Source organism: Ovis aries, chromosome 21 (assembly GCF_016772045.2).
Source record: "Ovis aries strain OAR_USU_Benz2616 breed Rambouillet chromosome 21, ARS-UI_Ramb_v3.0, whole genome shotgun sequence".
In the NCBI taxonomy this organism is placed as follows: Eukaryota; Metazoa; Chordata; class Mammalia; order Artiodactyla; family Bovidae; genus Ovis; species Ovis aries.
In genome coordinates this window covers 11,550,934-11,574,130 of record NC_056074.1, presented here as the reverse complement: position 1 = coordinate 11,574,130, position 23,197 = coordinate 11,550,934, and the positions used below count along the sequence as shown (strand labels likewise).

General features: G+C 43.4%; 1 protein-coding gene across 40 annotated transcripts in view; it reads right to left on the bottom strand.

The window, feature by feature from the left end:
• DLG2 (discs large MAGUK scaffold protein 2) overlaps positions 1-23,197 on the bottom strand; it is a 2,369,976-nt gene that overhangs the window by 256,252 nt on the left and 2,090,527 nt on the right. Inside the window, exon 1 of one of the 40 annotated variants that reach the window (XM_060403934.1) lies at positions 1-23,197. This exon is cut by the window's left edge and continues 27,511 nt beyond it. The exons of 38 other annotated variants lie outside the window; for them this stretch is intronic. Coding sequence is in view for 1 of the 2 variants with exons in the window: in XM_042238135.2 (XP_042094069.1) it covers positions 23,071-23,107 (37 nt within the window). In the remaining variant the exon portion in view is untranslated. One more of the 40 variants, XM_042238135.2, reaches the window with a different exon arrangement.

The following is a 23,197-nucleotide window of genomic DNA, read 5'->3' as shown; positions in this document are numbered from 1 at the left end:
TATGGAAAACTAGATCTAACGCTTAAAAGAAAAAGATTTGCAGTCATTATACAAACCAAGAAAATTTTACTCCTTTAAAAATTCATCCAGTAATTTTTATTAAGCTCTTATTCCATGTTAAGTATTGTTCTAGGTGCCAGGGACATATGGATGTCCACAAATGGGATTAGCAATCATGCATTCCTTTCACAGGACATATAAAGCAGTGGTGAGATGACCAGTCAGCAAAGATATAGAATAAAGAGTCAGTCACTCAACTGTGTCTGACTCTGCGACCCATGGACTGTAGCCTGCCAGACTCCTCTGTACATGGGATTCTCCAGGCAAGAACACTGGAGTGGGTTGCCATTCCCTTCTCCAGGGGATCTTCCTGACCCAGGGATGGAACCCAGGTCTCCTGCCTTGCGGGCAGATGCTTGACCATCTGAGCCACCAGGGGAGTGCAAGATATCATAGAGAGGATCCAAATATGTGAGTTGGCAATGATCCAGATGACCTTTTTTTTTTTTTTAAATCTGGGGAAACCCCTCTTTCTCACTATCCATTCTCACCTCCTCCCTATGCTTGCTTCCACAATCCCTTAGGAAGAAAAGCCTGATTCAAAGGCTGGTATGTAATAGTTCACTTTGAGCAGTGATTCCAGGGAAGAAAAGTGAGGAACCAGGGACAGTGAATAGGGGAGGGAAAGGCAATACCAGGACGTGTCATCAGGCTATTCACTGTTGTGGGCCACTGGGACTCAATCCTCCAGGACCTTTTGGGGAGCATCCATCATGCCATTCAGAACCCACTGTCCAAGAGGTGAGGAAGGAAGCCTCTATGTACCAGTGCCTCCCACCCCCAGACCGTCTACTGTCAAGAGTTGCCACACGGGGCATCAACTCCATTTCACTTCCAGTTTTGTGCATGCCAGAGGGGGAGTGGACTCCTGCGCAGAAAGCAGAGATAGGTATGGCAGCTGGGGCATGATGGTGTCAGGGTACACCCGTGTGAAGGTGGTGGTTGCAGCTGAAAAGATGTGAGGCTGAGCATACAGATGGCACCACCATGACATTCCTCTAAGGCATACAGTTCAGTCGCTCAGTCGTGTCCAACTCTTTGCGACCCCATGAATCGCAGCATGCCAGGCATCCCTGTCCATCACCAACTCCCGGAGTTCACTCAGACTCACGTCCATCGAGTTGGTGATGCCATCCAGCCATCTCATCCTCTGTCGTTCCCTTCTCCTCCTGCCCCCAATCCCTCCCAGCATCAGAGTCTTTTCCAATGAGTCAACTCTTTGCATGAGGTGGCCAAAGTACTGGAGTTTCAGCTTTAGCATCATGCCTTCCAAAGAACACCCAGGGCTGATCTCCTTTAGAATGGACTGGCTGGATCTCCTTGCAGTCCAAGGGACTCTCAAAAGTACAAGACCATGATAACAATAGTAGTAAGTAACATACACTGAACATATATAGACAGTTTGCCTACATTTTACCCCTTACTACTCCAAATAAACTCCAAGAAATAGATTCTACGATTGTTTTTTGTTTTTTGTTTTTTTTCCGGCTGAAACAATAGAAATTTAATTTCTCAGAGTTCTGAAGACTAGAAGTTCAAGACTGAGGTGTCAACAGGTTTGGTTTCTTCTGAGGCCTCTGTCATTGGCTTGCAGATGGCCACCTGCTCAGTGTCCTCACACGGCCCTTCCTCTGTGCACATACTCCTGGGGTCTCTTTGTATGTTGAAATTCACTCCTCTTATCAGCACATCAGTCAGATTGGATTAGGGTTCACACTAACAGCTCCATTTTGACTCAACTGCCTCTTCAAAGGACCCATCTCCAAATTCAGTCAGATTCTGAGGCACTGTGAGTTTAGAGCTCCAACAACAAACTTTGGGAGGGGACACAATTCAGACCATAATAGCATGCAAGTGATTTATTAGTGGAATATCTATGAAAGATGAAAGGGAGCAAGGGATGGCGGGAGAGTCTGAAACTGTGACACAGACCTGACACCAGTGAAGGAGAGGGAAAAGAAAGGATTGAGTAGCCAGCGCTTCAGACTGCAGCACAGTCTGAAAAGTTCAAGTTGGCCTGATGGTAGTCCTTCAGCCAAAGCTGTCGAAGGAGCTTAGAGGAGTCCTAAGAACTGCAGCAATGAGGCTGCATTAGTACTCCTGCCGTGCACAGTCAGTGATAAGTTAGACCAGTGGTCCTCAACACTCTGTGTCACAAGTGACCGGTTTCATGGAAGATGACTTTTCCATGGATGGACTGGGGGTGGGTCATCTTGGGATGATTCAAGCACATTACATTTACTGCGCACTTTATCTCTATTATTATTACATCAGCTCCACCTCAGATCATCCAGAATTAGATCCTAGAGATTGGGGACCCCTGAGTGAGACAATTACAGATATGTAAACAGTTCAATTTGGGGATGAGTTCTTACTGGTTTCTTTGGGAAGTGTCTTCAGTCTACCCTGACTATTCTGCCACACTTAATTTTACTCCCAGATGCATGTGCCTAGCTCTCCAAGATGTTTATATAGATCTTTTTCAGTTTCTGAATCCGGTTCATTCTCTCAAATTTTACTATACTCCTTCCTTTCAGGCTTCTTTGGTTTATTTGTTACTTTTTTTGGAGAGACACTTGGTTCAACTTTCACTGAAACAATTATTTACTGAACTGAATTGATGAGCAAGAAAACAGTACTAGGAGCTGGATATTTATGTCACAATGGTCCACTTTCTTGGGAGAAAACAAGCTTTCCCTTCTTATCCATAGTCAGAGCCACCTGTGCTCCTTTTCATTTATGAAACACATTTATCCAGAGGATTCTACATCCAAGTAATTTTACCACCATATCTGATACTAACAGAGGCTGCAGAGCACCTAGCATCCCTGGGTTTTCAGGAAATATTATTATGCTCAAGTACCTATATAGGTATACATGTAAGACCTATGGGGGTATATAAGGCATTTTTTTTGTTTGTTTTTTAGTTGCTAAGTCATGTCCAACTCTTTTAGACCCCACAGACTATAGCCTATCAGGCTCCTCTGTCCATGGGATTTCCCAAGCAAGGATATTAGAATGGGTTGCCATTTTCTCCTCCAGGAGATCTTCCTGACCCACAGAGTAAACCCTAGTCTTCTGCATCAGCAGGTGGGTTCTTTACCAATGACCCACCAGGGAAGCCTAAATACATAGTTGAAAGTGAAAGTGAAAGTGTTAGTTGCTCAGTCATGTCCAACTCTTCTGTGACCCGATGGACTGTATCCCACCAGGTTCCTCTGTCCATGGAATTCTCCAGGCAAGAACATGGAGTGGGTTGCCATGCCCTTCTCCAGGGGATCTTCCCCACCCAGGGATCGAACCCAGGTCTCCCACATTGCAGGCAGATTCTGAGCCACAAGGGAAGCCCATATACTACATGTTAATTTCAAAAGAACTAGCATAGCAAATTTAACAAACATTTTTCAACAGAAAGGCCACATTAGCTGACCAGAAACCAAAAGAAAACCATTCTTTTCTCAGAAATCTACAGATCCTTGAGGACTGACACTTGAAATTTCTCCTCAGTTTTATGTGTTAAACTCCTTACTGGCTAGGAACTACAAAACAGAATTCCTGTTGAATTCATGAAGGCAAAAATAAATGATGGGAAAAACAAAGATCAACACCCAAAGGCTTATTTTTTTATATTTCCTCTACCACTGAAATGCGTGGGTCATTTACAAATCTAACCTGGGGGCCAAGTTAGGAACTTGACAGAAACAGGTCTGGAGAGCGTAAGGCCTTGACCATCACTCCATCATTAAGGGGAAATGGAATCGGGTATTTCCCTTTTGGTCCTGCACTGCTCAGCAAATAACTCCTTAACTGGCTACCTTTCTTGAACACGTAATTCACTTACCATCTTTCCATAAAGCTGTGAAGTTGCTCTCCTACCCTAAGGGAAGGGAACCAAGAAGGAAAAACAAACAAACAAAAAGACAGGACCGTTACCTAATTCTTCATGAGAAACAGAAAAAGCGGTGAACAATTTGAATCCCGCATTCAGACCTGTGGCCGAAATTCAGTCACCAGGCCGAAAACTTGTCCTGGAGGCAGTGGGTAGGAGAGAGGAATGGAAGGACATGCTAGTGTTAACAGCATTACCTTGACGATGTGGAAACTTGAAGACCTTCCTACCCACCAAGTTTTCTCAACAAATGAGCCATGGGAGGGGAGGGCTGGAGAGAACGGCCTCGCCCGCGGCGCCCGCTCAGAGGCACCCATCTGGTCACCTCATCGAGCACCCGGTGCAAGTCACCAGCGGAAGAGCGCAAATCCCGCGAGGCTGGGGAGCGCGACGAGAGGCCGCGAGGAGAGCCTGCGACGGAGCCGCACGGGTAGCGGGGCCCGCGAGGGGGCCTGTCAAATCAGGGTTCAGACACCCCAGCTCTCCATTCACGTTCCCCCGTTGCCGTCCTTGGGAGAAGTTCACACCCTGTCCAAAAAAACGAACTCTCACCACAGGCCTCTCTTCCCAGGTGCCCTTGGCAACCACCAGCGATTTAAAGCAAAAGCACCTCATCTCTTTTTTAAATCCAAGGAAGAAGCGAAGCGGTCTGCCTGAGGTCACCAAGAAATGGCGGACTGAAGATGAGGCGGAAGCACCTGCTGCAGGGCCCCCGTGTAATACGGCCTCTCCACGCCTGTTCGCCTCCGAACAGCTCCAAAATGGGAAAGCTTGGAAGTAGGACTCAGGTGCCCTTCACAGCTCCTGTTTCCTCTTGTCTCTGATCAGTGTGAGCTCCTTGAGGGCAGAGATTGTGCCTGGCTTCACGCTTTTCTCCAGTATGCAGCAGGGGTCATGATATATAATAAGGCCCAACGCTTGTTGAGCCTAGGTGAGTATCCCTCCCACCCCACTGGACTGGTGCTTCTTGAGGGCAGAAACCATGTCTTAGTCATCTTTATTTCCCAGCACCCTGTACATGTATGTTGACTCTAACAGAAGGGAATTTACTAGAAGGCTGAGTACATGGTGGTTAAGAATGTGCACTTTCTGTCAGGTGGGCCTGGGCTCGCACCCCACCTATGATACTAACTTTATGAACTCTGTAAGAATCATGCTAGGATAATGTCCTCCTCTGTAAAAAGGCATAATATTAAATTATATTTTTATCACAGAGTTGTTAGGAAGATTACATGAGATGCACACAAAAACATTCATCATTAGAACCTGGGACATGACAAGCATGCAGTAAACATTAGCTATTATATCATTATTGGAAAGTCTATATACTTTTAGTATTTATGCTACATTTGAGTTCCTAAACTAGATTCAGGACTTTTAGAATATCCATATGAAACATATGGGAAAAGCTCTAGAACACAGAGAACCTACTAGATGGACGATATCTGGCAATAGATGATGTTCAATAAATACTTATTGAATACTAAATAAAGGAGTGAGCCACATATGCTTTTAGCAAGAATCATCAGCCCACACACAGAAAATGAGTAAACGCATTAAAGGTTGCTAACTAACATCTGACAGGGAGAAAATGTCAGTGTCCCAAGTTCTGACTATAAACAAAGAAGAGGAACAGCTATATAACCTATGGAAGGAATGAAGTCATAAAGCAAGGCTGAAAACTGGAGACTCATTCTCAGGACAATAATGATCACAAGTTTCTTTTAATATTTAGTCTTGTTTATCCCTCCAAATTAAATGTCACTTGGATTTTAGGTAAAAAAATTGCTTTCTTTGCAATATTTTCTATCTTGATTTTATTACAGAAATATGTATATTTTAGAAAGTACTTGCTTAGTTAATAGTAGTTGATTGTAATTTGAATTTTTTAACTTGTTTATTTATCTTTTGGCCATACTGCACACACAGCATATGGAATCTTATTCCCTGACCAGGAATGGAACCCACAACTCCTGCATGGGAAGCTCAGAGTCTTAACCACTGGACCACCAGGAAAGTCCCTATAACTTGAATTTAGATTCTGAAAACGTCAGATCTATTTTAGAGACATTATTTGGTGGGATGTGGACCTCAGATTTTGAGGGAGAAATTGGATGATTGAAGGTCTAATGCCCAAGGTGGTATGATGATAGTGGATTCTCTCCCTAGGTCATGACAGGAGGACCCTGTTTGTATCCCAGTTCTTCCACATTACTAGTTGAGAGACCTTGGACAGATTATTTTCTGTCTCTGAGTCTGTTTTTCATAATTTCTAATACGAGGTCGCTAGTGTCCCATTTCCCTGACTTCACGTGATGATTTACTGGAAGGACATATGCAGAGCTCCTGGCATGTGGCACGTATTCCCTTCCTTTTTTTTTTTTCGGTCTGCCCTAGGTCTTCACTGATGCTCGCAGGCTTTTCTCTAGTTGTCACAGCGGGGGCTACTCTCTAGCTGTGGTGCACAGGCTTCCCACTGCAGTGGCTTCTCTTGTTGCAGAGCACAGGCTCTAGAGCCTGGGCTCAGTAGTTGTGGCACACAGGCTTAGTTGCCCCACAGCTAGTGGGATCTTCCAGACCAGGGATCGAACCTGTGTCCCTTGCGTTGGCAGGTGGATTCCCAACCACTGGACCACCAGGGAAGTCCTCCTTTCCTCTTTTAAAGGTAAGAGATGTGCATGAGACCTGTGGTAGCTGCCAATAATATTCATTCTCTTAGGCTTCCCTTCTCAATCTAGGGTATGCAATCCTTCATCAAGAAAGCATCTTCTGAGAGGAGGAAACATTTTTCTCAAATCAGTTGTGCATATAACCAAATTGTGCAATTTTTTTTTTTTTTAACAAGAGGCTCTTTAGGCAACAAACCACACTGTAAAGTTCAGCTCAACCTCAGCATGCATTCTGGCTAGCTACTCTGGGCAGACTTTTAAATCACATTGGCTGGAATGAATAGTGCTTCATTCAGCATCATTACAATGACCATCCTGGTGGTGTTGATATTCTTTGGGGTGCCCAGAGACGCTTGGTGGCTGAGGGACAAGTCAAGAGTTTAATTTACCTTTCTGAGCATCTGCAGATTTTGTTTTCAACAGAGAATTTCAGGTTACGTAACTGTCTTGGCTTCTGCTTCAGAAAGTGAACCTTGATTCTCTAAATTAACTTTCAATACAGATCTTCAGGAGCAGAGCCTGTTGTACCTGGAAGCAATTTGCCCCCAAATCATTTGGAAGGAAACAAAATGCCTCTTGACTTCTCTAGACACTTGGCAGAAGAAGCAGGAGTAAGAACATTCTAATCATAACTAGGTAGTCGTTAAAAGTAGAGAGACAGTCTAAAAACCAGGCTAAGCTTTTTTTTTCAAACTCTTTATAACTTTACCCTAATTCTGTCCATACTCCCCTGGACTGGTTTGTTCCCTCCTACCAATCACTGTTGTGGGTAGGCATTTTGCCAAGGATTTTAGAGAAGGGTGTTAAAGGGAAATGTAATATGATGAAAATGAGGCTCCTGGGAACACATGGAAGCAAATGACAGGGAAATATAAAGTAAATATGCTGTTCTATCTAACACATGTGAAATCAGTTTTGAATTAACACCCAACCCCAGTCTACAGGGTGCTTTTCATTTACTCAAGAGAAAGACACATTTCAGTGTGGCATGCAGAGTGCTAAAATGAACAGTTTTTAGGAACACAGAGGACGAATATCAGAAGGAGGGGGTATTCAGAGACTAATTAACAATAATACACAACTCATAACGTGGGCCTATTTGTAGATATGGATGATATAATCAAAGCTTGAAACTGGTACTAGGACTTTCATATAGTTAGTATAATTCAGGGCTTAATCTTGTGTCTCAATTTTTACTTCAAATCCTGTGTGTTTTCCCAATAGTGACAGGAAACAGGGCCACGCAGAGTGGTTTCATATCAATATACTACAGAAATGGAACTAAAATGTAAAGGGCTTACAGGAGGAATTCATTTCTATTGAAGTATATGAATTTCTGTGTTGCAAGATGAAAAAGTTCTAGAAATCTGTTGCATGACAATGTTTATACTTACAGAACCGTACACTAACAAATGGCTAAGATGATAGATTCATGTGTTTTCACCACAATAAAAAACTCTAAAATGTAATATTATGTTCATAAAATGTTATAATAACATAAATATGCCAATAACTGTTATCTATAACAAATATAACCGATACATATGGAGCACTAACTGTATGCCAGGAACTGTGTTAAATATTTAACATGGACTATCTCACTTATTTTAATATCTCTTTTTGACAAATGAAAAGCTCAAAACCTAGATTAGGTAACATGCCTGAGGTCCCACACAACTAGAACATGAGCAGACTGACTGTAAAACCATGGCTTCATCAGTCACCTTCCACACCAAGTCTCCTTTACTGAACTGTGCAATCAAAATATGCAATTCAAAATCAGAAACTCTTTTTACTTGCCTTGTGCACACATGGAGAACTAGATAAAGAAGATGACGACTCACTGAAGGTCAAAATTGAAGTCACTGATAAACTGTTTTTAACGGGACTTACTGGTGGCACAGTGAATAAAAACCTGCCTGCCGATGCAGAGGACATGAGCTCGATCCTTGATCCGGGAAGATTCCACACGCCATGGAGCAACTAAGCCCATGCACCACAACTTCTGAGCCCAAGTGCTGCAATTACTGGAGCCCGTGTGTCTAGAGCCTGTGCTCTGCAACGAGAAGCCACCACAATCAGAAGGCCGCACACCACAATGAAGAGTAGCCCCTGCTCGCTGCAACAAGAGAAAGCCTATGGAGCAACAGAAACCCAGCACAGCCATCAGTAAATAAATAAATGAGTGTTAAACTGTTTAAAGGACAGAGTCTATAGATGCTATGACCGCTCTAGCTGGTAGAGACTGTACTGCTGAGGGTTAGTCAGGTAACCAACCTCCCAGTGTTTCTCCTCATTTAGACACACCTGTGGCATACTTTGCTGCAAAAGGAGGTCTTCCCAGGTAACGAGACCGACCTCAAATGAGTCACTTCACTGTCATCAGTTAGCAGGCATCTCAGGGTAGATCCAGTTCACTCTGTGGGAGCCCTGCAAGTTTCCTGATGAACTTTCTATTTATTCTGAAATAATTGCGTTTGACACCCCAGGCTGACTAATATCAATGTGTGACCACGTTAAGTACTGAGCTAGCCAGCTTTTGCAGTTGTGAAGTTATAGGTAGAAAAACACAACTGGACACCGAGAAGAAGGTCACTGTGCAAATACCATGTCTGGACTCCAGGCAGAGAGGGCCAACTATCAGCATGGGTGTTTCTATTGGCGCCTCTGTACTGCGTTTACAGGGAGACTTGCTAATCAAAATATGGTCTGTGGGCAAGCAGAAACAGTGACAGCTCACCTGGGAGCTGTTAGAAATATAAAAATCAAGCCCCATCCCAGAGCTACAGAATCAGAAGCCTGATTTTTAAATAATCCCCAGCTAATTCATATGCACATTAATATGTAAGAAGCCCTGATTTTAAAAGTTTACATTTTTAGCTTTAAGAATTCAGTGTTTACTAAATATGTTTAACTGCAAACCAAACTACCACATAAAGAGGAGAAATAATTGAATATACTAGGCAAGATTATCATAATTAATTACACAATATTTTCACATGGTTTTTCTACCTTAATCCTTTTATTAATAACACCTTTATCTCCCCTGTCTTCTTACTTCTTATCTTCCAAAGAAGGTAAAAAGATTGCATCTCTCAGGCAGAATTTGAACTCAGCATTCCAACTCTAGATCTCCAAACCTACCCTATAAATCACACTACCTCTCTCAAGGAATTCAGAGGATCACTTGAACTTGGAATGATCAGACAAAGTAGGACATGAACTGACACTTGAAGAATGGGTAAGGTTTGCAGAAAAGGATTTCCAGAGGGGAGAAACAGCAGGCACACAAGTACTTTAACTGCCACGTTAAAGGAGGAGCCTTTCAGGGGAAGGCTGTAGAAAATATTTAAGTGTAGGGGTCATGTCTTCCTCACAAGAGAAACAGGAAGAAAGAATGAAGTAACAAAAGAAACAAGATCATGGAGGGCCTTAAAAGCTAGGCCAAAGGGTGCGGCTATTTGGTAAGTCAGCATAAGGAATGGATTTTCACAAGATAAGTTATTCCAGCTTTATTCATTAGGCTTAGAATTTAGTATGCAATGGGTAAATATGCTCTAAAAATAAGAGACAGATAAATTTCAAGAAACACATAGGAAAACACTTCCCTACACTACTTCATGTGGCAATTACACATTCTGTAATTCTGCACCTGCTTCGTCAAGCATTAGCTATATCCCCAGGAGACCTGACATCAGTGCTTTTTGACAGGGGCACTAAGGATTTGCCAGGGCACTTGAGAATGAAGAGAGCATTGGCTAGGAACACAGATATCTTTTAAGTAGGACATGGATGGTTCATCTCTAGAGTATCGAATGTGGAGTAAGTAACATTGCCAGAGTGGACCTGAAAATGTACTATAGGTCATTGATGTGCTAGTGAGAACGTTTTTCTACAAAGGGTCACAGATACAGAGCAATTTGATTCTTGAGCAATTTAACAAAACATAAATGGTTGCTGTTTAAGAACAGGAAACAAAAAATAACTGTATAAACACTTTAAAAAAGTGATTTAATAAAATGTGAAGATTAAAAAAAAAGAAAAGAAATCAGGAGAAGGAAAATTGATAGAGGGACAAACATGTAAGCAGATGCCAGGGAAGTGGGGAGAAGATGACAGCAAAAGATGACAGCAAAGATTGAAGGCGGGAGGAGAGGGGATGAAACAGTTGGATGGCATCACCAACTCAATGGACGTGAGTTTGAGCAAAGTCTGGGAAATAGTGAAGGACAGGGAAGCCTGGCGTGCTACAGTCCACGGGATCACAAAGAGTCAGACACGACTGAGTGACTGAACAAGCTTAATAAATAACAGCATCAACCCTTTGAAAAAGATTAGCTAACAGACTACTGATAACTACAATTCTAAAGCCTCCTTACTTCCAGGTTCAAGTTTGAGGGACAAAAACTCTCAAGAATCCTTGGTGTTTTGGCAAAGAATCCTCTACAAGGCACCAAATATTCCCTAGACTGAATCCATAATGTCACCTACGTATACACCCTTGTGTTTCTGTTCAGTTACATGTGACTCTGTGAAGAGACTGTAACCCGCCAGGCTCTTTTGTCCATGGGATCGAACCTGCGTCTCCTGCATTGCAGGTGGATTCTTTACCCACTGAGCCACTTGGGACATGAAATTTGAGCAAACCTTGGGAGACAGTGGAGGACCGAGGAACCTGGCATGCTTACAGTTCATGGGGTCTCAAAGAGTTGGACACAACTGAGCGACTGACCAACATCAAGTTTAGTTCCATGTTTCAAAGTATCATAGTATCGGTAAGTATTATCTCTATCAACAAAATCTAAAAACCATTCTTGGGTAGTTAAAAAGGGAGTGTTTGTATTCAAAAAGCCTGGGAAGGAGCAGGAGTGTAATCCTTACAGTACTGCACACAGAGGATAGTGAGCGCAGCTAGTGAGACCTACATCTGACCTTTCAACCCCTAGACTAAGAATCCTCATCCCATCTTCTTGATGGTTGTCCTCTGTCCTCTCCATTCTTTTCACAGCAGAAATAAGAGATTTTTTTCTTAATGGCAATATTGGTCCTGTCCCTTTCCTGCTTAAAACCATTTAACTGGCCCCACTGCCTTCAGACAGAAAATCAAACTCCAGTTGGGCATAAAGATCCTTGTGTGATCTGGGCCCTCCTTAGCAATCCAGGCTCCACCAGACACTGGTCTAAACTCCAACCTGTTAAACTGCTTCACTTCCAAGGACAGGAGCTCCTTCTTGCTGTCCTACTTTCCTACTTAAAATTCTTCCTCCTTCCCACTTTTCAGGGCTAATTTCTCAGAATTTCACATCCTGGCTTTGATATTTTTTCTGCATGGAGCCTTCTAACGATCCTCTTGTCAAGATGCATTAAAAATTCCTATCTGGGCAGTGTCTAAGCCCCCCATGGCATTGCTAACATGTATTGCAATTGGCCTGTAATTGGATTCTAAGCTCCACGAGGACAAAGACCATGTCTGATTTGTCCTCCAATGCCTAGTTCCATACACAGCACATAGCAAGTACTGAATAAAGATCTGCTGAATACATTTTAAAACTCCTATGGGAAAAAAAAAAACTATAAAAAAAAATTCCTATTTTTCTGCATTCAAAGTTGGGAACACAGTTTGGGGGTATTATTTGCTTTTGGATTTTGCTTTCATTAAATTTTAATTCCCTGTTGAAGAAAACTATGCATCCATAAATCTATAGTCAGAGCCCCAAGCCACAGACAAGTAAAAAGAACAGTCATTAAAAGTGACCACAAAGAGTCAATAGCCTTGGCAGCAAGTTCTGGGGTCCCTGGAGGGGTCTTATCCTCACCTCCTAGCCTTCCCTACCTAACCAGTGAAATTAATTCTAGTTGCTCTGTTTTTCATTTCTATAATAACTTCAGGGTCCCTTAGTAAGTTTTGTATGGAGCTGCTGCTGCTAAGTCACTTCAGTCGTGACCGACTCTGCGACCCCATGGACGGCAGCCCACTAGGCTCCCCCATTCCTGCGATTCTCCAGGCAAGAACACCAGAGTGGGTTGCCATTTCCTTCTCCAGTGAGTGGCTGCTTATTTAACTCACATGCAGAGTACATCATGAGAAACGCTGGACTGGAAGAAACACAAGCTGGAATCAAGATTGCCAGGGGAAATATCAATAACCTCAGATATGCAGATGACACCACCCTTATGGCAGAAAGTGAAGAGGAACTCAAAAGCCTCTTGATGAAAGTGAAAGAGGAGAGTGAAAATGTTGGCTTAAAGCTCAACATTCAGAAAACAAAGATCATGACATCTGGTCCCATCACTTCATGGGAAATAGATGGGGAAACAGTGTCAGACTTTATATTTTGGGGCTGCAAAATCACTGCAGATGGTGATTGCAGCCATAAAATTAAAAGACACTTACTCCTTGGAAGGAAAGTTATGACCAACCTAGATACCATATTCAAAAGCAGAGACATTACTTTGCCGACTAAGGTTGGTCTAGTCAAGGCTATGGTTTTTGCAGTGGTCATGTATGGATGTGAGAGTTGGACTGTGAAGAAAGCTGAGCGCCGAAGAATTGATGCTTTTGAACTATGGTGTTGAAGACTCTTGAGAGTCCCTTGGACTGCAAGGAGATCCAACCAGTCCATTCTAAAGGAGATCAATCCTGGGTGTTCTTTGGAAGGAATGATGCGAAAGCTGAAACTCCCAATACTTTGGCACCTCATGCGAAGAGTTGACTCATTGGAAAAGACTCTGATGTTGGGAGGGATTGGGGGCAGGAGGAGAAGGGGATGACAAAGGATGAGATGGCTGGATGGCATTACCGACTCGATGGACGTGAGTTTGAGTGAACTCCGGGAATTGGTGATGGACAGGGATGCCTGGCGTGCTGCGATTCATGGGGTCGCAAAGAGTCAGACACTACTGAGCAACTGAACTGAACTGGACTGAAGTGACAAAAATTGATTAATAGTTCAATGAGCATTGCTTTAAATGCATTATGATTTTAACATGGAATCCATATAATACCTATCCCTAAGAGTATGAAGACTTTCAAAATCCTTTCAATTTATCATTAAAATGCATTCAAAAAAGAATTAGGTTACTGGCATGGATTATACCCATTTTGCAGATAGACACCAGAGGACAGAGAGGTCAGGGACAATTTTCTTTTGAGCACATAACAGAACGTTTTGAAAAATGGGTGTTTTCTTTCATCCTTAATATTGTGTTTGCATTTTTTTCTTTTTTTAAATAAATCTTTCTTCTAGACATTAAGCTCGTTGCAGGCAGACGCTAGATCTTACTTTTCATTTCTAGCTTAGGTTGTAGACTTGTGCAGCCATGTTAGCTGAAATGTTTGCCCAACACTTGAAAGTTCTCTGCTGTGTTCTTAAGCTTACGGTCAGGGAAGGGAAGCATCTCTATCTTGTGATTTATTGGAGAAAAATCTCAGTTTCAAAAGAAACAAATATTTTCTGGTTTCTTGCTTTCTACTTCAACAATAGAAGTTCAGTCGCTCATTTGGGTCTAACTCTTTGTGAACCCACGAATGGCGACATGCCAGGCTTCCCTGTCCTTCACTATCTCTCAGAGTTTGCTCAAACTCATATCTATTGAGCTAACAATAGGGGACCTGCTTCATGTCTTAAAGGAGGAATAGGTAGAGAGAGGAGAGAAAGAACAGCAGCTAAAGGTTTTTAGGGGCTTAGTCACATGGTTCAACAGTAGCGAGGAAAAACAAAAATAAAAGCAACTATTTAATTAGTACAGATGGAGAAAAACAGCCCATGGGCTAATTGATTATAGCTATCATGACAGCTGATTACAGTGTCTGCCTGTAAAAATACAGGGGCCACCCCCAAAAAAGTATACACACAAAAATGCATAGCTCTGGGACTTTCCAGCTGATCCAGTGGCTAAGACTCCATGTTCCCAATGCAGGAGGCCTGGGTTCGATCCCTGGTTGGGGAACTAGATCCCACATGTCTCAACTAAGACCTGGTGCAGCCAAAGAAATAAGTAAAATATTTTTTAAATGCACAGCTCTCTGTGGCTGCCTTTCATTGGTTCTTTGGTAAAATGTCCTCTAAACAGATGATGCAATGCAATCCAGCCCTTCTTGGGTAAAAAAGTGAACCCAGTGATGTTACGGTGGGAGCTCTGGTCAGCTAAGCACAGAAATCTAGGCAGTCTTGCTGACTGCGGCTTAGACTGTCTTGGGAAGTAAGTGCTCCAGCAGTTGGAATTCTGTATACAAAGGCAGAACCTCTGCAATACTTTTTTTTCTCTTTTTAATATTTTTTAGTTTATTTTTGGGATACTTCTTTTTTGTGCCCTAATGACTTACAATAAATGACATTATTAGAGTTAACAATCCACTGTTAAATGAACCATCTGCACCCAGGTGTTTTTTTAGGACTGAAGATGATTTTCCCTCAAGCCTGCTCCCAACCCCCTGGTGGTCCATTCTGCTCAAGCAATTGCATGTGTGCATTCGGGCTCAGTTGTGTCTGACTCTGTGCACCCTCATGGACTGTAACCTACTAGGGTCCTCTGTCCTTGGGATTCTCCAGACAAGTGGATTGCGATTTCCTTCTCCAAGGGATCTTCCTAATCCAGGGATCGAAACAGCATCTCCTGTGTCTCCTTGCATTGGCAGGCAGATTCTTTACCACTAAGCTACCTGGGAAGCCCGCTAAAGCAATTACAAACACAAACATGGCATATATCCTTGGGAGGAAAGTAGATCATAAACAGCAAATTACAATGCAAGATGCTGAATTCTTTGACAGTGTTCTCCGGGTCCAGAGAAAGCACACACACTGCTGATGGGTAGTGGAGGACAGGGAAGTCTTCTCAGAGAATGTCTAGAACTGGACTTCTAAGGTCAGTGAGAGTTTGTCAAACATATACATGTGCAGAACATGTGGCATGGGATCTAAACAAGATTAAATTTTCAAATAGAGAAATATTTAGTTATTTATGAAAGTTATACTGTTACTATTAACTGGGAGGCAGAATGTTCTGTCAGGGAAGTAACACACTTTAAGGTACTGAGAAGCATCCCATGCTGGAAACAAGGAACAGTTCTTTGTGGCTACAAGAGGAGAAGGGACTTCCCTGGCAGTCCAGAGGTTGAGACTTCATGCCTCAACTACAGGGGGTGGGGATTCACTCCCTGGTCAGGAACTAAGATCCCACAAAATGTAAAAAAAAAAAAAAAAAGAAAAAAGAGGAAGAGGAAGGGAGTAACAATGGAATTCTTGATTTAGCAAGATGACTTTGTTGGCAGAGTGGAGGGTGGATTGACAGTTTAAGAGAGGGAGACGGAATCAAGGAGACCAGTTAGGCAGCTGTTATAAAAAGTTCAGTCAAGAGGAGTGGGACTGCTCTGTGATGGCACAACACAAGTAAACATTCCCCCCCAGCGCCCGGGTGAGGAGAACGGGCAGCAGCCAGGTTCCCACACCACAAGGCCAGCTTGTGCCTCAGTCTGCCGACAGGTGAAGGTTATACAGGTCATTCACATGCAGGTGCCTGCAACCGGGGCTGGCTGTGTTCTTAGACTCTAGTACCTATTGGCACTAGAGCAGCAGTTCTCAGCTCTGCCTGCTCCTCACCTGGGGAACACTTTTATAATGTAGGTGCCTCAGCTCCACTCCAGACCGACTGAATCAGGATCTCTGGGCAGAGCTCCACTTGTTAAGTGCCCCACACAGCCAGAACTGAGACCCACGGCCCAGCAGCCAGGCACAACAGTAACTTTTCAAAAAGTCTCCAAGTGTGTATGTCTGGCTGTGGGGACACACAGCAACCAGATGAGGATGCCGCTGTGCCAAGCTGACCGTTCTAGCAGAGACGGCACTGTCGGCAGATGAGCAAGTGAGGCCCTGCCACTATGTGACCTGAGTGACTCGCTCTTGAAAATTTTGAAAATGCCTCTGAACACACCCAAAGGAGGGATTCCAAAAGAATAGAGGGGGGCCAATTCCACAAAAGCAGAATATAATATAGATTCTCAATTACCCAATTACTCAATAAGGAGGCAAGAGAAAACAAAGGTCTTAGCCTTGGTCCTTCGTGAATGGGCTGGATAGCTTTCATAAAGTTCACCTGTATATTACACTCTGCAACCAGAACTCTGCACACTGAAGACAAGGCAATCTTAGTGAAAAGAATAACATCTTCAAATTCCCTGGTGGCCCAGGGGCTAAGATTCCACACCTCCAATGCAGGGGGCTGGGGTTCAACTCCTGGTCAGAGAACTAGATCTAACATGCCGCAACTAAAAGATGCCGCGTGCCACAACTAAGACCCAGTGCTGCCAAATAAATAAATATTTTAAAAAGACAGCATGTATTCAAATCATGTCTCAGTAATGAAAATCGTTTCCGTTTTCCAAGCTCTTACGCTACAAAAGATACTTCTCTATGTACATTGCATTCCTTATCTTGTTCAAAACTCTTCAAAACCCTGAGAGATAATTCTTAGATTCCACAGATGTAGAAAGGAGATTCGGAGAATCTAAGTGACTTGCGGAAGCTTACCGAGCTAGGAAGTGACAGACCCAACCCTGAAACTGGGTCAGATCAAACCAGTGCTGGTAACCACCACTCTTACTGCTTACAGGTCTCCAGGATTCATAGCCCATTCTAGAATATAAACTCCTGGAGACCAAAGGCCAAGTAAAATTTAGGATTATCTTTGAGTCTCTCCCCTAAATATCCTCTACTTTTTTTCTTTTTTTTTTAATTACTAGATTTTAGGACAGTAAGAGAATTGGATCAGGGAAGTTCTGTCAGTATAAGACCTCTCTCCCCCACTGCCCACTGGGTCTGAACATCTTTGTGGAGGCAGGATTTCAGAAGCTTCCCCTGCCAAGTCCTGAGCCTGCTCTTCGGGGAGAAAATGATCAACACTTGGAGCCTGAGAGTCCTTTTTGAATTTAGTGTGTAAATCTATTGACCATATTCGTTTATTGTAGAAGTGAAGCTAGGCACTCAGGGAATTTTTTTTTTTTTTTTTTTGGCTGTGCTATGCAGCATGGCATGCAGGATCTTGGTTCCCTGCCAGGGACTGAACCTACACCCCCTGCTGTGGAAACAAGGAGTCTTAACCACTGAACTGCCTGGGAAGTCCCAATCAGGAAGAATTTTAAAAAGAAGTAACTGGGCCTTTGTCACCCTGCTTATTTAACTTCTATGCAGAGTACATCATGAGAAACGCTGGACTGGAAGAAACACAAGCTGGAATCAAGATTGCCAGGAGAAATATCAATAACCTCAGATATGCAGATGACACCACCCTTATGGCAGAAAGTGAAGAGGAACTCAAAAGCCTCTTGATGAAAGTGAAAGAGGAGAGTGAAAAAGTTGGCTTAAAGGTCAACATTCAGAAAACAAAGATCATGGCATCCGGTCCCATCACTTCATGGGAAATAGATGGGAAACAGTGGAAACAGTGTCAGACTTTATTTTTGGAGGCTCCAAAATCACTGCAGATGGTGACTGCAGCCATGAAATCAAAAGATGCTTACTCCTTGGAAGAAAAGTTATGACCAACCTAGATACCATATTCAAAAGCAGAGACATTACTTTGCCGACTAAGGTCCGTCTAGTCAAGGCTATGGTTTTTGCAGTGGTCATGTATGGATGTGAGAGTTGGACTGTGAAGAAGGCTGAGCGCTGAAGAATTGATGCTTTTGAACTGTGGTGTTGGAGAAGACTCTTGAGAGGCCCTTGGACTGCAAGGAGATCCAACCAGTCCATTCTGAAGGAGATCAATCCTGGGTGTTCTTTGGAAGGAATGATGCTAAAGCTGAAACTCCAGTACTTTGGCCACCTCATGCGAAGCGTTGACTCATTGGAAAAGACTCTGATGCTGGAAGGGACTGGGGGCAGGAGAAGAAGGGGACGACAGAGGATGAGATGGCTGGATGGCATCACTGACTCGAAGGACGTGAATCTGAGTGAACTCCGGGAGTTGGTGATGGACAGGGAGGCCTGGCGTGCTGCGATTCATGGGGTTGCAAAGAGTCGGACACAACTGAGCGACTGAACTGAACTGAACTGGGCCTTTAACACATGAGACCCAAGAGTTTAATGACTTGTTCAAAGCTCGCTTCTAGTAGACATGTTTTTACCTACTATTTAGGGTTTCACTGGTGGCTAAGGCAGAAAAGAATCTGTCTGCAATGCAAGAGACCTGGGTTTGATACTTGGATTGTGAAGATCCCCTGGAAAAGGGAATGGCTACTGATTCCAGTATTCTTGCTTGGGAAATTCCATAGACAGAGGAGCCTGGCAGGCTACAGTCCATTGGGTTGCAAAGAGCAGCTAATACTTTGGGTATTTTATTATGTCCAGGAAGGAAGAGAAGGGAAATAGCTATGGGCAAGGCTAAAAGGACACTCAGACTGTAAAACTGAGATCAGTGTGAATGCATGAGTATGTTCACTCATTCAACAGATATTTATTATGGAGCAACTATCTATGGGCAGTTTTTTATTTGTGTGGTTCCAACATGCATGATTGGAGAAGGAAATGGCAACTTACTCCAGTGTTCTTGCCTGGAGAATCCCAGGGACGGGGGATTCTGGTGGGCTGCCGTCTATGGGGTCACACAGAGTCAGACACGACTGAAGTGACTTAGCAGCAGCAGCAGCAACATGCATGAATTTCAGTTACTGTGGTTTAATTAAGGAATAGCAGTTCCCTAACAACAAGATTCAAATTTCAGTTACCACAGTATATTAACTGTGAGTAAGTAAAGTATCAACTTGCTACTAGCTCTTTGGTCAACAGTCACTACATAGTAACAGATGCACGTTATGTTCTCCAAGACTTATCAGGTCAGTTCTTTCAAAGTCTGTTGGGAATGGGTCACTTCAGACTTACTGTTCAGTTCACATATAGACAGCAAAGCATGTATTTGTTTTGCTTCCTCATCTCCTGGTGAGGAGCAAAACCCACACAACATTTTACAGAAATGGATAATGCAAAGAGGGAATTTGCCAACGAAGATTGAAGTGCAGCAAAGAAACAAACAGTGATAATGCTGTAAGTGAAATTAAAATGGAACAGTGGACTTTTAGAAGCCATAGCTGATCATGGGAATATTGACACTGCCACCCTTTGAGAAAAACCAGATACATAGTCAGGGGAACTTGACCAAAGGCAAACTTAGGAACATGAATGAAGAAAGTGGTTGGGATGAAAGGATGAAGATGTCCCAGAGGAAATAACACTGGCAAAAAACTGCACATTAAAAGAACTCTCAGAGATATTTCATAACATTGAAGTACAAGGGATAAAAGGTTAGAAGCTGATCCAAAGCTAGAAAAGACTGTGTGACAACTCACTCAAGCATCGAAAAGCTGCTTGCTCAGTATCTTAGCCAATGGTGCTTTTTCCCCACTGATTATTAAGATGTCATCTCTATGCTCTCTGCCTATGATGCAAAAGCAAAAACTGCCTCTATTATGTGCCAGGCATCAGAAAACACAGTCCCTGCCCTCTTGGTGGTCTTAATCAAACAAATTAATTATGAAAACCTGTGATTAATTGTTCTGTTTAATGAGGGTGTTGGCTTAGCTCAGAGCACCTATTAGGGATTTAGAGAGAAACTGTGGGAAGCTACTTAGTAAGGGCGGGGAGGGGGGTTGAATGTGGAAAGAATAAAATACAAAGGAAATGTTGGGAGGGGGTGCTCCCAGTCTGAAGAGAATGCAAATCCCCCGGCCCAGCAAATCTACTTCCTGCCCAGAGGCCCAGTGAGGAGTGACTCTGGGCTGGTTTTTAAACTGGCTGCCAACAGCTCAAATATAATGTCAGATACATATTAACTGACAGCAGAATGCAGAGATACAGGTTAAGGTTCCTTCTCAAAATAATCCAGAAACTGAAAATGCTACCAAGTGCCATTCTCAGCCAACCTGTGTGAGTAAATCTCTTAAAACCAGTGCAAAGTGTTTGGATGCAAATTTCCAAAGCTATGAACATGCAAAGTAGAATCTAAGGCTGCAAAAATACATTCTTCAGGAAATCAAGTCACAGGAATATATGAAATGATACATCTGGTTTTAGGCACTGGCTATGATTTTTAAGTCCGAAATGTATATTATGTTGGGTTGTTTTTTTCCATCATAAAATGTATGAATTTTCAATGTATGGCCCCTACCAAGGAAGATGTAAGTCTATAGGCATGTGGATACTCCCAGGCACACAATTGGTAAGAGGTGGATGGCTCGTTAGGACTCATCGCATCCAGCCTCTGCAGTCAAATTTTTAAAAAATGAGGTCAATTTAGTCTCAGGTGTGCGTAAGCTCAATTACTTCAATCATGTCTGACTCTTTGTGACTCTATGGACCATAGCCCACCAGGCTCCTCTGTCCATGGGATGCTCCAGCCGAGAATACTGGAGTAGGTTGCCATTTCCTCCTCCAGGGGATCTGCCCTGACCCAGGGATGGAACCCCTCTTATGTCTCCTGCATTGGCTGGTGGGTTCTTTACTACTAGCGCCACCTGGGAATTTAGTCTAGGGAGGCCAGTTGTCTAGCTCCACAGTCAGATTTCTGTCTCATAATATCAACAGCCAACAATTACTGACTGCTGTGTGCTAGGCATAGTGCTGAGGAGCTTGTTTGTTTCATTTTTTGTTGTTGTTTGAATATAGTTGCTTTAGTTGTGTTCGTTTCTGCTGTACAACAAGGTAAATCAGTCATATGAATGCATATATCCCCTCCTTCTTGAGCCTCCCTTTCAGCCTCCCCATTCCACATTTCTAGGTCATCACAGAGCACCGAGCTGAACTCTGCTGAGGGGCTTATACTGGCTTGGCCAAAAGGTTCATTCGGGTTTGTTGTTTAACTGAATAAACCTTTTGGCCAACCTGATATATGAAGCATTGCTTCTTTAAATCCTCACAGATCCATGAAATATCTGTTGTTAGTATTACCATTTTGCAGATGTGGAAACAGGCATATGTTATTCAGTCAACTTCAGCAAACCATGAGGGAGCTGCAGTCTGAAAGCAGGCGGAATGATCTGAGCTGACATTCTTAACTACTAAGTTTGTTGGGGAACCAGACCGGAGCCATGGCAGGCTCGACAGGTTGCACTAGGCCTAGGTTTTGAATTCTTGTAATCCTGGGTCATGATTCCGGGAGACTACCCCCTAGGAGGGTCCCACTCACCCTAGGATGAAGGGCCTGAGCTACTCCATCTTGTAAAAGAATTCCATCCGGCAAGGTCCCGGGCAAAAGAACTTTGGACGTTACCCAACCTGAGCCCACTACCCATAGCCAATCAACCCTCAGATTACCTAACCTAGTCCCACTGTACACGAGCCAATCGGCCCCTAGGCTAAACCTTCTGACTTTACGTTCAGGAGCTTGTGATTTACCTTAGAAGTAAAAACCAATCAAGAATCTACACACAAATCCTATGGATGTAAGTAACCAACCAGTTATCTGTCAACTTAAACACCCCCTAAAGTGGCCAGTCAGTTATCCTCTTGCCTGAACATCCCCTTTTGTACCCTTTTACCTGAATAAATTCCCTATAAAGGCAGTGCTACCCAAGACTCGGGGCTCCCTCCCTATAGCCACTGCGTCGGTGCCAGTGGGAGCCCTAGCTCGAGCTAGCAATAAACCCCTTTATGCTTTTGCATTGCCGTGGACATCTTATTCTCTCAGTTTTGGGGACTCGGACTTCGGGCATAACAAAGTTAAGAGTGTTAATAAATGACTTTCTCTGGATGTTTAACCCCCTAAATAAGGTGATTATGGTCCCTGTCCTTGAGACTTACACAACTAATTTTTCAATCTTACAAGGTAAGTAATGTCATTCCCATTTTACAACTGAGAAAACTGAAGGCACAAAGTTCCCTGGTTTCCCAAGGTTGCATGGCTTAAAAGTGGGATTTCAGCCCCTAAGTCTCTTGTTTCTCTCAGACCTGTAAGCCCACCTCCCTCCCCACATTAGAACCATTCTGTCTCTCAGCAGACTCTGGCTATTTGAATAGAACTTGCATGCATCACATATCTGATCTGAAATCAGTATAGATCCAGGCATTTCTGGAACCCATTTAAGTCAGCCACAAGAATTTCACATTCCTAAATCTCTCTCTGGTACACAGTATCAACCGTCAACTGCTCACATGAGGCAGATTTATTATGAAGAGGCCAGCGGTGAATCAAACTTGTGGAGTGTGGTTCAGGGGCAGCACTGAGGCACAGGGAGAGAAAAATTCACTGATTCTTGTTCCCCCAGAACACAGACAGCAACAGACGAGAAAATGAACAGCCTTAAGGAGATGCCTACAAGCAGTGGGTGCTAAGAAAAGGCAGGCGTTGCAGTTCTAGGGAGGGAGAGGGGAGGGGCCTCTGCTGTCCTCTTTTCATAGCCCTGGCCATGATTCCCCACTGGTCTCTCGAGAGAAATGGGCCTGAGAAAAGCCGCACGGTTCTCACCACAGCTCCTTAGCCAGTTTCCAGAGGTTTTCAGCATAGCAGGCAACTGCTCCCCAAAGTCAGCTCTGCTCCCCTCTTCCTGGCCGAGTCTACGGTGTATCAACTCCGCCCGTCAGCACACACTCCT